This window comes from Pseudopipra pipra, chromosome 13 (assembly GCF_036250125.1).
Source record: "Pseudopipra pipra isolate bDixPip1 chromosome 13, bDixPip1.hap1, whole genome shotgun sequence".
Classification (NCBI taxonomy): domain Eukaryota; kingdom Metazoa; phylum Chordata; class Aves; order Passeriformes; family Pipridae; genus Pseudopipra; species Pseudopipra pipra.
In genome coordinates, this window is record NC_087561.1 from 121,049 (window position 1) to 136,641 (window position 15,593).

Genomic DNA, 15,593 nt, shown 5'->3' on the forward strand with positions numbered 1-15,593 from the left:
AAGGTGGACAAACAGCTTACATCCAGCTCAAAGAATTGGGATGTGTTGTTTAAAAAAAATAATTTAAAAAGTTTACAGCTTGCAGTGTGAGGGGGAAAGGGCTTGTCTTCCACAGGTTCCAGCTACTTCATCCACTCCCCACCAGACTTCTTTGAAGAAACAATGTGCTGATACATTAAGAGCCCCTCTGAATAATAGTCACACTTCTGTCTTCTACTATGACTCCCTCCAAAACTCTACCTTTCAAGCCCAGAAAAAAAACCCTCAACCCCCACTTAAAATATGCATTTTGAAATCCTATTAAAACTGTTTTCTGCTATATTAACCACTGGCTAATCAACATCCTTTCCTGGCTTTAAGGAGAGCAGCTGCCAAGAAGTGACTTTCAACTCACTCACACAGCAGAGGTTTTGTTAGAGACATAACCCTGAAAGAGATGAGTTCCAGCTGAATGTTATGTCATGTTTTAAGATGTTAAACATTTTAAAATATACAAGTCACTTAAGCTTTAAACAAAGTGCTAAAATACAAAGACCAAAGCTTTGCCTTAATTAAGACAGTATATTAGTTCTGCTTATCTCTGCTTTTGCTGAAACAGGTGACATTACAGCTCACTTCACATGTCCATAGCCATTATTCCCTATTTCACACTAAACTTCCACCTTATTAGTCAGACAGGTTTTTTCCAGGGACAACTTTCATTTGAGCAAGCCTCATGTTTTAACAAGAGGAACTCTCACCAGTACCCATCTTCTCCCTAATGGAGTAACAGAACTTCACAATTCTTGTAGTTCCATAATTACAGGTATAAGATGTAGGAATTCCTCCTGTCTTTAAACAGTGCCAGTTCATCTCAGAGGGTTAAAAAAATAAAAATCACATCTTATGCAACAGACTAATAAAAACACTACATATCAGCATAACAAGCAATATGTAACTGGCAGTTCTGCTTGTGGAGGAAGTTTTGCAAAGCCTCCTGGTGTCAAGCATCTGGAACACCTCAGCATGCTGTAAAGTAATAGCCCAGCTCCTTGCTTGCAGAAGAATCAAGTGTGTATTCCAGATACTTAGCACTGCTTTCCCTTGTGTCAGCAGCTCCTGTGAACTGGTCCAATCCATCCGGACACCTTCCATCTCACAACAGTGGTATACTTGAAGAAAGGGACACAAGTTTCAGTCTATATATGTGGAGGATTAAATGCAACTAGGCAGGCAGGATAGAACCATAGGAAAGTCCTTCAGGAACATCCTTGTTCAGTCATTTTGTTTGCTAGAGTTGCATCTGTGACACAGAAGTGCTTACGTAGGTCTGTGGGCTCAGAAGGGGGCTGCAGAAGCCTTCCAAATTCCAGAGGCACAAGGTGGGGATACTTCTATGTCGCGACGGAAAGCTCTAGACACCTCAATGTGAGAATCCAGGAACTTCGTTTATTGTAGATTGACAACAGCTTAATATACACTCTATAATAGGTTCATGAATATTACAGAAATTAGGCTCATTATTGGTGCTCAGTTAGGTGCTGATATCATCTTAACTGTCTTTCATTGTTTACACAGGTGGCTCGTTAAGTGTCTCTGTTTTGGTAATGCCTAGCTCCTGTTCTTCAGCTCAATTTAGAATACCCAAGGACGTTGCTGCTTTCTCACGGCCCTGCTATCTCAGACTTTCTCATGGGCCTAGTCAGACTGCGTCTTATACTTTAGCAGCTCATCCATAGCCTTAGCCATGTTCATATGTCCTCGCATTTCTAACCAATCCTCTACACTTCTATATATCCAGAGTCAGCTGAATGAAGCAAACAGCTAAAAAAATTCCTTTGACTTTACCTGTGTTATCAAATATACTCAATAGCAAGATCACTGCATCTCAGCTGTCTGTGCTGACACTTCACAGAAACCAGGAGAACATTATCAGCTGCATTTCACATTCTCCTTCTCATCAGCATCTGAATAGGTGTGTAGTGAATCCTTTGGGGAGAAAGAAGACATGAAAAAAAAAAAAAAAGGAACAGATTTCTTTTGTGCCCACTTCCCCTTCATTCCTTACTGCAAGAGGAAGACCAAAGAATCTCAACCTATCCTTTCACCCACAGTGCCAGGTAGTTTTATACAATCCCAAAACTACTGTAGCTATTTTACCACCAAGAGCTGCCCTGCCACATGCTCTCTCTGCAGTTTCATCTCTCCTGCCACTACAAGTTTTAATTTGAATGGTCTTGCTTAGGAAGAAAAAGAAGCATCTCAGGGCCAACACCTCTCATCTTGGTAGCACAAAGCAGGCTTTGCTAGCATGAGGTTTTTCTTTACCTGGGTTAAAAGCTGATGACGCCTCAGCTGTCTATAGAAGTGCAGCACAGAAGGATCAGCTCTCACTACTTTTGGGTCAAAATCCAGAACACGGAGACCTGCAAGGCTGCGGGCTCGGGAGAGGGCTACGTAAGCCTGCCCACTTTCAAAGACACGAGACAGGGAGATTTCCACACAATCTAAAGACATGCCCTGCCAAAGACACAGAGAACTTTGTTACAGAACAAACAAACAAGAACACTGTGCTGTACCAACACTAACCTGTGAGTCTGTCAAAGGTACCGTTCTTGGTGTAAGGGCTTGATTAAAAAAAAAGAAAAAAACAAAGAAGTCTTTTGTTTTACTGTGTAACTGATTAAAAGACGAGAATCAGAAAGGAAAGGCAGTTTCCTACTGTCAGTAAATTGCTAGCAGATAGTAGAATCCACTAACTCCAGAGAACCTCTTGTTGCATGAAACTCCATAAATCCCATCTAATCAACACAGCAGGGAAAGAAATCCTGCTGGTTTCACTCCTAGTAGTTAACTAGAGCAGTCACCATTCTCAAGCAGTCCTCAGGCAGATCAGAGAGTTTGGGTTAGGCCTGTCTGCAGGGCTGTCCTGGGCACAGCAGAATTTACAGCCTGCCCTGGTTTAAACAGTGGCACAGGAACAATAAGCAGTGGCATGGGAACAAACTCACAGGTTTCCAAGACCAGTATTCATCAAAGTGTATGAAGCCTTCTGGAAGGCAAGGAACTTTGAGAAAGTTACACTGTTACATTGAAAAAAACCAAACACACACCACCATCAGCCCAAAGAGAGCTGTGGCTCTGGCAGCTGCCTCAGTTATACTGTAAACCTCAGGGTCTCTAGTGCTGATGACTCTCAAGGAAACACTGCTCTCATCAGCCCACAATGGTAAATAATGCTGCTTTATAGTCCAACACCAACTATGCAGATGGCAGCACCCCATGGAAACTCCAGCAGTGTATCTAGTCCATCTGTGACCCTATAGGCAGGTATCATGAGCAGAAGAGGTGCAGCTAAACACACATATTCTGGAGTTCCCCCCCCAACAAGGGCCTTTCAGCTTTCCCTTCTGTTTTACCAGCAATGCAAGCTCACCCAGGAAATAAGGCTTATGATGGTGTGCAAGTCTTTAGACAGCTGTATAAGGACACCCACCTGACTCTTGTGAATGGAAATGGCCCATGCCAACTTTAAAGGCAGCTGTTGACGACTCAGGTGAACTCCTGATGGTCCTTTGAAGACCCATTTCTCCATTCTTATGACCTGTGTGACCCCACAGAGAAACCTCACCTTAGGCAGCCCTGTAGGAATGGGAGCAGGAGAGAAACAGAGATGTATTCCTGACACTCAAAAGCCAGGAAGTCAGCAGCCTAAGAACACTTTTTTCCCCCCCTCCTAAACCAAACCTAAACCCGCAGACAGTAAATAGCATGCACTGAAATGATGTTTGGCACCTACTTAAGGCAGGAGAATTAAAGCCAGGTAATTTATCAGCTGAGATGCAGAGAAAAATACACATTGCAGGTAGCAGAACATTATTCTTTGAGAAAAAACAAACAAAAACTTGCTTGAACAAAAGAAAACAGGAAATGCAAATGAGCACCCACATCTAGACAACACAGAAAAGCAAACACAAGAGGCCCATAGATAGCTACAGCTGATGCAGTGCATGACATCACAGCTGGTGAGAGCCCCAAGCCTGCAGAGATCTCCTCCCTGCTTTCCCTCTAATTATTCTTACCAGGCAGTAAACAAAGTTGAGAAGTCATCAGCCATCAATGAAAAATCGTTTTGTTATTTTTCCCCCTCTTCCTTCAACAAGAGATCAAGAAGCTCACTTACCCTTCTGTTCACTTTCAAATCCTACAACAACGCCTCGTGCCCCGTTCACCAGCCCTTGAGACACATCCAGATTCTTTGCTAGCATCACCTACAGAGAAAAAGAAAAATCCTTCAGTGCACTGGGTTTTCAGCCTGTTCAGCCACCTGCAGTTAAGCTTCTTTCCAGGAAGCATAAGCACATCAGGCTGATAGGACCATATCATCCTATCCTGCCTACTGCAGGAGAGAGCACCATCTCCAACTGAAATTATTTCATAGCCTTTCCTTCCTAGGATTCCCAGCTATTTTACAGCATTGAACACTTCACTTGAGCTGCTTCCATCCACAGCTATGAGCTGCCTATGCTCTCTGCTACTGAAAGCTTCTAAACCTGATTGGAAAAGTGTGTCAAAGTCACAGCAATCATCATTGTCCCCAAGACATGGACTACACTCAAATCAAACTCATTTTCTGTTTCGATAAGATTCCAAGCAGAGAAAATATAAAAGATTGGAACAGAATCTTCTGTTGGCCTGGCATAGACATTCTATATTGAATCTGCATTCTGTGTATTAATCTACTCTATATATTTATCTGATATTCCTTTATTTTTCTTATACCATTTGATCTGCTGTTCTATTCCATGTGTATGTACACATACTTACCTGAGCTCCAAGCTTCAGCTCAACTCTACCACCCACAGGACACTTGAGCATCAATTAACTTCACTAGCATTGGGTCACTATCCAAAGCCTCAAATGTGTGCACTTCTGTTAAGGAAAGAAAGACATAACAAATTGCAGCTGTTGAACACATTATACACAGCATGACAGGAGGCTCAGCATTTATTTCTAATAGCAATTTCTCTTTTAATATCCATTCTGCTCTGCTGCTAGGACATCTTCACACAAACCTTGTCACATCTAACAACAGAGAGCTCACTATTGCCTCTCTTCCCAACAGAATTTGCAGAGCATGAAAAGGCACAGGAATCAAAGGCCAGCAGTAAATAAGAACTGAGCAGCCAGCATTTTGAGCATATGACTAGTTTCATTTGCTGCCAACATCAGATCACTAAAGGAAGTATCCAGAAAATATTGCCAGAAAGGGAGGCAAAAATTGAGAAAGCCCTTAATAAGATGCTATAGAAAGAAAAAGCAGAGGTGTGAAGGCAATAAATGACCAACCCTGTTTCATAGCAATCAATGAGCTTGCTGTCTATTACATACCAAGAAGTGACACTGAATATTTAACAAAAAAACTGAATTTTTCCCCAGGCAGCCGAACTCCAACACACAGAGCTTTGACTGGTGCTGCAGTGCATGACAGAACACTAGTTCTTCCTGACACCACAGTATCCCCACTGTATCCACTCAGAGCTCAGCCCCAGAGCCAGCAGTTTCCACCAGGGAGTTCACCTGATAGCTGTTGCAAGCGTCTCTCATTAGTTATTTCGACATCATTTTTATGGGTGCCCCAGGGCCGGGGGCCTTGGAGGATTTCCGGTCGCTCTCTACTTCCGGTGACCGAGTTTACCCAAATTAGCGTCCCTCCTCGCTAATTTCCGCGCTTTCACCCCAAAAAATCTTCATGTTATTCCCCCCACACACACCCCGGGAGGGACGGGAGACCGCGAGTCCCGCCCTGCCGCCGGAACCGGCCCTTAACTCGACCAGGGAGCGCTGCACCGGCACGAGAGCCACCGCGCATGCGTCGCCGGTCCCTCTCCTGGCTGCCCTCAGTTACCACGTGATCGCCGGCGTCTTGCCAACGACTGCGCACGCGCCGGCGTCGCCACCTTGGCTCCCCCCCCACCCCGCCGCCCGACCGCCCGGCTTCGCTTTCTTACTGCGGCTCCCCCTCCACTTTTTCGGCTCCCTGGGGTTCCCTCACCCACATTTTGGGGTCCCCTTCTCACATTTGAGGGGTGATGACCCCGAAATTTACGGTTCGGGGGGGGGGGAGGAGAGGAAACGGGGTGCCCAAGAAGGGGTTTCTTTTTATTTTTTTTTTTCTCTTTTATTTCATTTTCATTTTATTTCCTTTTTAGTTTTTTTGCCTTTTTTTTTTTAATTTTCTTTTCTATTTTATATTTCCTTTTTTATTTCGGTTATTTTTTATTCCCTTTATTTTTCATTTGCTCTCCCAGTGCACCCCAGTAACACCCAGTGCTCCTCAACAACCCCCAGTAACACCCAGTGCTCCCCAGTAAACACCCAGTGCTCCCCAACAACCCCCAGTAACACCCAGTGCTCCCCAAAAATTGACCCCAAACCGACCCAAATCACCCCAAAAGCTGACCCAAAACTGACCCCAAAACCTGACCCAAATCATCCCAAAAGCTGACCCAAAACTGACCCCAATCACCCCAAAAGCTGACCCAAAACTGACCCAAATCACCCCAAACAATGACCCCAAACTGACCCCAAAAACTGACTCAAATCATCCCAAAAACTGACCCAAAACTCTGCATTTATTTGGCATCATTTCCTCTCAAAAACAACATCTCCGATTTAGTTGATTGCTAAAGCCATCATTTTCAAATCATCTCAGGAATCAAAAGGGACTGGAAAACACACAAAAATCATTCCTGCACCCACCAAATCATTAGGAATTGGAACCCGATTCCCTCATCTCTCTCCTTGTTCTTCTTGGCTGGAAAACCTGATGATCCCCGCTGGCTATTTTTAGGCTGCTTTTCTTCCACAGCTCCTTTCCTCCCGGCTGAAACCTCCTGGCATATTCAGGGCTTAGCTGGAGGGAAGCCCCTCTGAAGTATTTCCTCTCGTGGCAATTCTGTGGGATGAAGAAGTAAAAAAAGCACATCAAGAGCTCCTTCTCCCCCCTTCCTTCGCAAACACCCTCCCAGTTTGTCCTTGGCAGCTCCATCCCCCCGGCACCCGCACCCGACGCTTCGGCTCCGCTGGCAAAGGGACAGCAAGTGCACAAGCAAGTTCAGTGCTGGGCAGGGGCTCCCTGGGGAACGGCACTTCAGTGCTTTAGTCCGTGGCCTTTCCTGCTGCCCTCCCTCCTGGAAGCAGAGGATGACCCGGCCCTTGTTTCTCCCACGCTCGCAGACCCAGGTCCTGCTCCCTTGGCCCCACTTTTCTTAGCAGACCCGGCATCATTTCCCAGGGTCCCCAGGAAACTTCTGCACTTGACCCATTGCTAAGTGCAGAGCACAGGGCAAGGGAAGGACAAATTTCTTGGCACCCACCCCCTGGAATTTTCCTTCTCCGCAGCACGCTCCCGTTCCCGCTGTCTCTGGAGGTGCCCGCACGAGTCCTCCTTCTCCCAGCACCTCAGAGAATGTCCTTTTCACCCAGGTCCTGCTTACCGTCGGCCAACAAAACACGCTGACAACATTTTTCAGGATGCCAGTGGAGAGATATTAGAGCACACTGCACAGGGAAGCTGAGCCTGCCCCATCCCTGCACGTGTTCCAGGCCAGGCTGGACGGGACTCGGAGCAACCGGGGACAGTGGAAGGTGTCCCTGCCCACGGAAGACAGGCTGGCCTTTGAAGGTCCCCTTCAAACCAAATGGCTCTGGGATTCCCCTCCAAAATCACTACCAAAGGGACACAGCAATCAAAGCAGAGGGACTGCACTCCCAGCTTTTCTTACCTGCAGGCACACACAGCACAGCAGCTTGCTAAAGGTAAGGTTTCTATCTGCACAGAAACCCAGCAATGAACACCTGCTCTAAGGGGACAGAAAGCTGCTTGTGGATCCCAGACACAGGACAGACTCCATCAGCACCTACTCGCCTCATCTAAGGAACAGTGCAGCCAACAGCAGAGCTTTCTCATATTCTGATCTGACTGTTTCGCCTTTTCTAAAGTATTTCATTATTTCTAGTAGGTCCACTGCTTTAGCTACACAGCGGGGTTTCTTCCAAACCTGTGACTGACACAGGACGAGCTGAGTGTGACCAATCCCACAGGAACTAAAGCCCTGCTCCTCTAACATGGAGCTGCTTTCACATTTCTGCTGTGAGGACAAAGAAGCGCTGTACTACTTCACGAGGCAAACTCTTCAGAAAACTTCTGCAGTAAACTTTATCTTCCTGGGGAGGTACCTGCCAGTGTGCTGCCCTGCACACACACGCTGCCCATGTCCTTCCACAAGTGTTCCAGCTGCTCTCTCTTTTGTTTATTTTGAGCTTTCTCCCGTAGACAAAGATTTACATGTGGATTCTGAGAACATTTAAAACATCAGGAGAAGAGAAACCTCACCCAAACCCAGCAGCCTGTCCCCCAGTCAGAGAGCAGAAGTCACTACGCAGGTCTTACATTTCAACTCAGGTTACACAGAACTTCTGACTAAGCATGGAAAGCAACCTCCAGTCAGGTGGGATTCTAGGACGTTTTCAGCAGCGCCGGGAAGCCAAACTCTGTGTAGCTGTGCCTGCAGAGAACTGTCCTTTGGACAGCCAGAACTCAAGGTGAGCAGAGCTACTGATTTTGGCACTGCAATTCAGTCTTTCTTACTAAGTCAAACTAGTACTCTTCACTGGTGCAGGAAGATACAGGGATAGTCTCAACAAATCCCTTTGGAAATTTATTTTTAAGAACTCTCTGTCCATCTGAATGGAAGACACAATCTTATTTCCCAATCATTTTCACACAATTAGCTCAAATACTAGCACTAAACCAGTGAGCAACATCTGTTTTACAAAATCTTTAGTTTTGTAAAGATATGCTCCACCACATCTAGGAAAAAAAAGGCAAATGGTGGACTCCTTCAGGACAGGAGTTTTCCCACAGTGAGTACGACTAGTAAATGAAATGTTAGACCCTCTCAACATAAAGGCAATTGTGTGCACAAAAGTGACCCAAGATACACTGTTCAGGTGTAAAACAGCTAAAAACACTTACCAGTGTTTTTCTCAGGCGCTCGTATTCTGGCCGATACTCTCTGAAAAGGTGAATAAAGGGAGTGCATTCAGTCTGAAAAACACATGATTTGTATTGCATAAGGATCATCCTGGAGGCTTCTTTTTACTCACAAAAAAAAGTTTTCTCTAGGCTTTCATGTTTGAGAGACATTTCAGAAAGACAGTACTTTTTTCCCCAGATTTGGATTCTGAAACCAATGGATGCAAAATCAATGAACATACTTCATTAAAACAGCAACAATTCAAAACTTGGTATGGAACTACAAGAAAAAAATTACTTCACAGACTTGCTGGCACAGATAGCTTTTACTTTTTCACGGAACAGCACAAAAATTCATCTCTGAATAGTTCCTTTTTACTGCTGCTTTTTATGCTGATACTGGACACCCTAAGCTACCTTGGCTATGGCAACTGTACACTCCTTCAAATCAAAGGAGCAGACTCATGAATCAGGACCTTCAGGAAGTGGTCACTGGGTCGCGGACCAGAAGTTATCCCCTTACCTCTCCTATTCATCTACAGCTTTAGAAAGCTGGGTAAAAATCTCCCCCAGTCCTGTGCCAAACACTGCAGAAACACCAACCACCTGGAAAAGAGAACACACCAGAACTAGAGAGTAACTGAGCCAGATTTTTAATACAGAAAAAAAACCAAAATAAAAACAAACAAACAAACAATCCCCCACAACGACAACAAAAAAAATCAACACCACCGAAAAACCCAACAACAACAAACTACTAATCTAAACCTAACAACACCCATTTAATCAGCACAGTGGCCTAAGAGTGGGCAGTAACACTTCTGCTTCTGTCCAGCCCGCTTTCAAACTCTTCCTCCACTTGCTGTTCATGTTTGTTACTTCTGCTTTTTGGTTGTCGGTGATTTTGTGTTTGGTGAGTTGTTAGGGCATTTTGGGGGGCGTTTCTTTGGGGAAGGAGGTTTGTTTGGTATTTTGTAACACTGTAGGGCAATTCAAAAGAAAGGTCAAGTCTTTCTGCTGTTTACTTGTTTATTGTTAATAACCCAAGTTCTCATTCTGCATCTAGGGTTATACGTGGTTAGCAAGTATCAGTGTACTAGAATTAAAGTGCAAAAGAGACAACAAGAACTGACCTTTTGGCTCTGAAATAGTCTAATACTTTTTATTTAGCCAAAGCACATTTAAAAGGTCCCCAGAACAGCAAGAGAGGGAGAATTTAATCAGTTGCTATGACAATACATTCAAAATGCACATCTACTTTCTAATTTCAACTTGTCTCTCATTACACTTCTGGCCATTTGTTCTGCTTGTATTAAATCAATTCTCTAAAAATACCTTGAATTAAGACTATTACCAGCCAGAATCCTACACCCTCTAACGAAAATTCTCCCTCTTTTTCATAGGCAAGACAGTCTCAACTACTGACTTCCAAATGGAAGACCTTTCCCAACACAGCCTTGCATTTGATCATTAATACAGTAAATATGCAGACAGCTCTCCAAAGGATTTTAAGCATTAAGGCCAGGCGCTGTGCCAATATATATAAATATTTATACTTTCCCTGCACTTCAGTACAAGCTGCCTTTTACTCCGTAATCCTCCTCATATGACCTGCTCTCCATCCAGTGCTCCAACAGTCCTGACAGGCAGATAAACATGACCTGATCAGCAAATAAGGAACAGGATGTATGTTAGTTCTGTATATGGGACCACTACAATCCCTTTTGAAATTCTGTATATTGTTCCACATAGGACACTCACAATAGTTTTGGTTTGGCTCTGTTATCATTATCTACATGAATGGAATCATTTCGTTCCTGTAATATCCACACAGCCGAGAAGGCTTGCTTTTTCTTTAGTAAAAGCTGATGACAAACACAATCAGCTAAAACCTTTAGCACAGACTATGGGATCATTAACAGCCTCCAGTGTATACTGTTGTCAGAGAAACAATTAATTTGTCCTCTCAAAACCTGGTTGAGTGGAATAACAATCTTCTTCTTGCACAAGCAAATATAAAGGGTTTTTTTGTTCATTTATTTGCTTTGGAGATTCTTTCCCTTCTTCCTATGCAGTACATTGCCCAACTGTACTTGACACTTTCAGAACAAGGAAAATTACCTCAGGTGGGAAATGCTGCAGCAAAGAACACTGCCTCTTACCAGCCTATCTGAGCTTTCATCTTGTGATTAATCACAGTTCAATATTAAATTATTCAGGCTGCCATTCAGTGTGACAAGCTGCAGTGTAACAAGCTGCAGCGTGACCTCAACACAGGTCATCAACAGATTACAGTTCCAAAGGGCAGTGCAAAGCCCCTTTACAGAAGGACAGAATGGTGGGGGTTGGACAATACCTCTGGAGATCATCTAGTCCAGTCTCTCCTGCTCAAAAAGCGGGATTAGGCAGAAGAGGTTGCTCACAACTTTGCCTGAGCAAAAGTGTTTTAAGCATCTCCAGGGATGGAGACTCCACAATTTCTCTGGACCAGTCCAGAGGAGAACTTCTTAAGTTATTGTTTTCAGTGGGAAGGTAGGGACAGAAACAAGCGATCCCAAAACTTCAAACTCATCCCCACAGCGGTCCAGAGCAGCTCGAGACCAGGCTCCTGCCTTCCCAGGGCCAGGCTCTTCTCTCTGCCAGGCACCCACCAGCCGGGCACTGCCCTGCCCGGCGGCCCCGAGCGCTTCAGGCGCCGGCCCGGCCAACGCCTCGCTCTGCGCGGGCGCCGCTTCCAAAATCACTACCCAAGAGACACAGCAATCAAAGCAGAGGGACTGCACTCCCAGCTTTTCTTACCTGCAGGCACACACAGCACAGCACGTTGGACATAAAAGCCACAGGGTTAGTCCTGCCAGAGGCGTCCGGCACACCCACGGCGACCGAAGGAAAACAGGGAGCCTGGGAACACGGAGTAAAAGACACCTTAATTAGGACTACACTGAGCACTAGCCAGGTCATTCCCACAGACAGCTTCACCGTCCAGTCACACAAAAAGCACTGACCTACCAGGGCCCCAGTTAGGATGGCTCCTGACGCTGACACCTCCCTTTGCCCCGGGGGATCAAGAAGAACATCCCTGGGAAGAAGTCACCCCCAACAACAAAAAGGCAAAATTAGTGAAGCACGGGGTCCTCTTCTGACTAGATTGCCACCAGCATTCAATAGCAAATGCCACGACTATTCTGTTACAGACGAGAAAACCCTGTTCTCCCAAACAAACAGCGAGGAGATTTATGGGCACGCCTGGAAATTTCCTGGGAGGAACTTTTTGTAACTAAGGAGCAGGTGCTGTCTTGAGTTGAAGGCGTCAATTTGACAGACACTTAGCACAGCAAACTCTTCAGCAGAGCAATTAATTGCTGCCTATTTGAACAGCAGGGGAGAGAAAATGACAGTCGAAGGGAAGACAAGAAAAGCAGAACTGCAATCAGCAGCCTTTTCTTCCATCTCTCCCGAGAAGGTCTAGTTTGTCTGTTCTAATAATTCTATGCCCTTTTCTACAGGAAACTTAGACCAAGGCTGAAAAAACAACTAGAAAACACGGAGAGAAGCTTTTTAGAATTTCACGTGATTTTCCCAAACCGATCCCAGAAAAGCAGAACTCGGTAGAATGTACTCACCTCGAGGCCTTTGGTCTTTTTTTCCATAAGCTTCGTCACCTGATTGAAAAAGCAGAGTAGACTCGGTATTTAGGCTCACAACAGGAAAACTTCCCCTTCGTTTCCTCAAAGAAACTACATTAATCTGCACAGCTGCAGGCGCGTCTCCAGCTGTTAAAGCCTTTCAGCTTTTCAGAGGGTGAGAATGCCCTGCTAGGGAAGGCTGAAAAATGCTCGGAGCCTGCACAGGTCAAAGAGCCCCTTGATTTTGTCTGTGTTCCAGTCCCTGGCTAAAGAAACGGCAGAACAAGCGCAGCTGTTGCTTGCCTTTTCCCTCAGAGGTTTTGCCAGGCGCCGGGCCAGCCCGGGCGCTCCGGGGGAAGGCCGGCAGCGCCCAAAGCCCGCCGCTTTCCCGGGGGCGTCGCTTGCGAGAGCGCCCCCGAGCGCCGGGCCGGGCCTCACAGTCGCCGCCTGGCGGACACGGCCGGGAGCGGCACTGCAGCCGCGCCCCCCCCCCCACCCCTTGGCGAGACCCGCGGCGCCTTTCGCGCGTACGGGCCTTTCCTCCCTAAAACCTGCCCTTGCCTAGGAAAAGCTGAGCAATTCACAGAGTTGCTGTTTCCAGCCCAGCTTCCCAAAGGATTTCTCTCTCCCGGCAGCACACACAGGGGCCCCGAGGCAGCGCAGACCCTCCCCGCGGGGGAGGGGGGGGCGCAATGCCAGGGCACATCCGAACCCGGCCCTGCGGCGGCACGCAGGTGCAAGTTTCTCCGCAGAGGCGAGAAACTTGCCTGTCGCTTCCCCTGCCTGCGGTCGCCGATGGCCGCGGGAGAGGCAGAAGAGCGGCCGCGCCCCCCCGCCGCGCCCCCCCACCGCCGCGCCCCCCCACAGCGCCCAGGTTACCCCGGGGACGATCTCCGTCGGATCTGCCGCCGTGGGTCGCTTCCAGGGGGGGAAGGCGGCGGCGCAGCCCCGACAGCATCTCCAGGCCACGGCGGGACCGAGCGGGGCGGGGACGGGGGCGGGAGCGGGAGCGGAGCGGAGCGGAAGGGGGGCGGTGCCTGGGCTTCTCGCGGCGACCGCCGCGCTCCGCGGCGCCGAGAGGGGGCTGCCGTCGCCGGTGCCTGCCGCCGCCCACGAACCTGCCGCCCGCGCCCGGCGCCGCCGAGCGCCCCGCCTTGTCCCCACAGCGGGAAGCGGCGCGGCGAGACGGCGCTGCGGGCGCGGGGCGGGGGTCCGGGTGGCGGCGGAGGTCAGGCAACAGGATAAACGCCTCTCTAAAGCGAGGGGGCCTCTCGCCGCCATCTTTAGAGTGGCCTCGGCTAAGTTCCGGTTTTGGCGGCGCCATCTTGAGTGTGGCCTCGGGGCGGACTTCCGGGCCGGGGCCGCCATCTTTAGTGTGGTCGTTCCGGTCCTGGTGGCGCCATCTTTACTGTGGGCTTGGCGGACTTCCGGGCCGGGGCCGCCATCTTTAGTGTGGTCGTTCCGGTCCTGGCGGCGCCATCTTTACTGTGGGCTTGGCGGACTTCCGGGCCGGGGCTTTGGAGGACTTCCGGTCGCTCTCTACTTCCGGGGACCGGGTTTACCCAAATTAGCGTCCCTCCTCGCTAATTTCTGCGCTTTCACCCCGAAAAATCTTCATGTTATTCCCCCCACACACACCCCGGGAGGGACGGGAGACCGCGAGTCCCGCCCTGCCGCCGGAACCGGCCCTTAACTCGACCAGGGAGCGCTGCACCGGCACGAGAGCCACCGCGCATGCGTCGCCGGTCCCTCTCCTGGCTGCCCTCAGTTACCACGTGATCGCCGGCGTCTTTCCAACGACTGCGCACGCGCCGGCGTCGCCACCTTGGCTCCCCCCCCCACCCCGCCGCCCGACCGCCCGGCTTCGCTTTCTTACTGCGGCTCCCCCTCCACTTTTTCGGCTCCCTGGGGTTCCCTCACCCACATTTTGGGGTCCCCTTCTCACATTTGAGGGGTGATGACCCCGCAATTTACGGTTCGGGGGGGGGGGGGGAGGAGAGGAAACGGGGTGCCCAAGAAGGGGGTTTTTTGTTTTTTTTTTCTCTTTTATTTCATTTTCATTTTATTTCCTTTTTAGTTTTTTTGCCTTTTTTTTTTTTTAATTTTCTTTTCTATTTTATATTTCCTTTTTTATTTCGGTTATTTTTTATTCCCTTTATTTTTCATTTGCTCTCCCAGTGCACCCCAGTAACACCCAGTGCTCCCCAACAACCACCAGTAACACCCAGTGCTCCCCAAAAATTGACCCCAGTTTTTTTGCCTCTTTTTTTTATTTTCTTTTGTTTTTTATATTTCCAGGTGGCGGCGGAGGTCAGGCAACAAGATAGAGTGGTCCCGCCCACTCGCAGGACCCCCACACCTCCACACCACCCCCCAACTTCAGCCGCTCTCACCGCGGCGTCTTCCCGCGCCGGCGCTGCCGTCCCGCGCGACGCCTCTTCCGCTCTCTTCTCCGACGGCTTCTGCCAGGGCGGGAGGAGGCAGGTGGGCCCGAGAAACACCAGCTCCTCCCTACCAAGGCAACCCGGACCCCACGCCCCCGGAGGCACATCTCCAAGACCCTCCCCGCCCACCCACAGGCCCCCCCACTTCCCCCCACAAAACTCTCCAAGCTTCACTTGGACTCACCACGGCGACGCACGGCGCAGTCCCACCCGCTGCGGGGAGCCGGGCCCTCTGGGCAAAGGCAGCTGGGCACGCGAAGCAGCGGCCAAAGAGGCTGCCGCCCTGCTTACAGGGGGCTCCGGCCGCTGCCTGGACCACAAAGGGCCTGGGACACCAGGGCACTGACCCCGACTTACAGGGGGGCCCTGGGCCCAAAGGCCTACGGAGGCTCCTTCTCTCCGCTTCGGGGGGCACCTGACCCGCTCCCCGCTAACGGGGCGGTCGCCCCGCACAGGCTGCCAGCTGAGGGAGCGCAAAGGCTCCCAGACCCGGACCCTGCTTAC

General features: G+C 48.7%; 1 protein-coding gene and 1 long non-coding RNA gene across 4 annotated transcripts; both read right to left on the reverse strand.

Annotated features, from left to right (window-relative positions):
- Nucleotides 1-441: 441 nt before the first annotated feature.
- LOC135421228 (ATP-dependent DNA helicase PIF1-like) lies at nt 442-5,824 on the reverse strand. 3 transcript variants are annotated; one of them, XR_010433927.1, is made up of 7 exons: nt 5,560-5,824; nt 4,807-4,911; nt 4,163-4,250; nt 3,476-3,621; nt 2,308-2,499; nt 1,828-1,968; nt 442-1,401 (listed from the first exon to the last, which is right to left on the reverse strand). XR_010433927.1 is itself a non-coding variant. In XM_064669471.1 (6 exons), the coding sequence occupies exons 2-6, from the start codon at nt 4,855-4,857 to the stop codon at nt 1,912-1,914; spliced, it is 534 nt and encodes a 177-aa protein (XP_064525541.1). In that variant the 5' UTR covers nt 4,858-4,911; nt 5,560-5,824; the 3' UTR covers nt 1,813-1,911. The 3 variants fall into 3 exon arrangements, 1 of the variants encoding a protein (XP_064525541.1); XR_010433926.1 differs by having other exon boundaries at nt 442-1,461; XM_064669471.1 differs by lacking the exon at nt 442-1,401 and having other exon boundaries at nt 1,813-1,968.
- Nucleotides 5,825-6,596: 772 nt separating this feature from the next.
- Nucleotides 6,597-7,755, reverse strand: LOC135421229 (uncharacterized). The gene is made up of 2 exons (XR_010433928.1): nt 7,359-7,755; nt 6,597-6,937 (listed from the first exon to the last, which is right to left on the reverse strand). It is a non-coding gene; the product is annotated as an uncharacterized LOC135421229 (long non-coding RNA).
- Nucleotides 7,756-15,593: the final 7,838 nt, after the last annotated feature.

Coding starts and splice junctions, on each gene's coding strand:
- LOC135421228 (XM_064669471.1), bottom strand. CDS start 4,857: ATGCTCAAGTGTCCTGTGGGTGGTAGAGTTGAGCTGAAGCTTGGAGCT. Junction 4,251..4,806: donor AGCTGAAGCTTGGAGCTCAG/GTAAGTATGTGT, acceptor TTTTCTCTGTAG/GTGATGCTAGCAAAGAATCT. Junction 3,622..4,162: donor ATTTGAAAGTGAACAGAAGG/GTAAGTGAGCTT, acceptor CCATTCCTACAG/GGCTGCCTAAGGTGAGGTTT.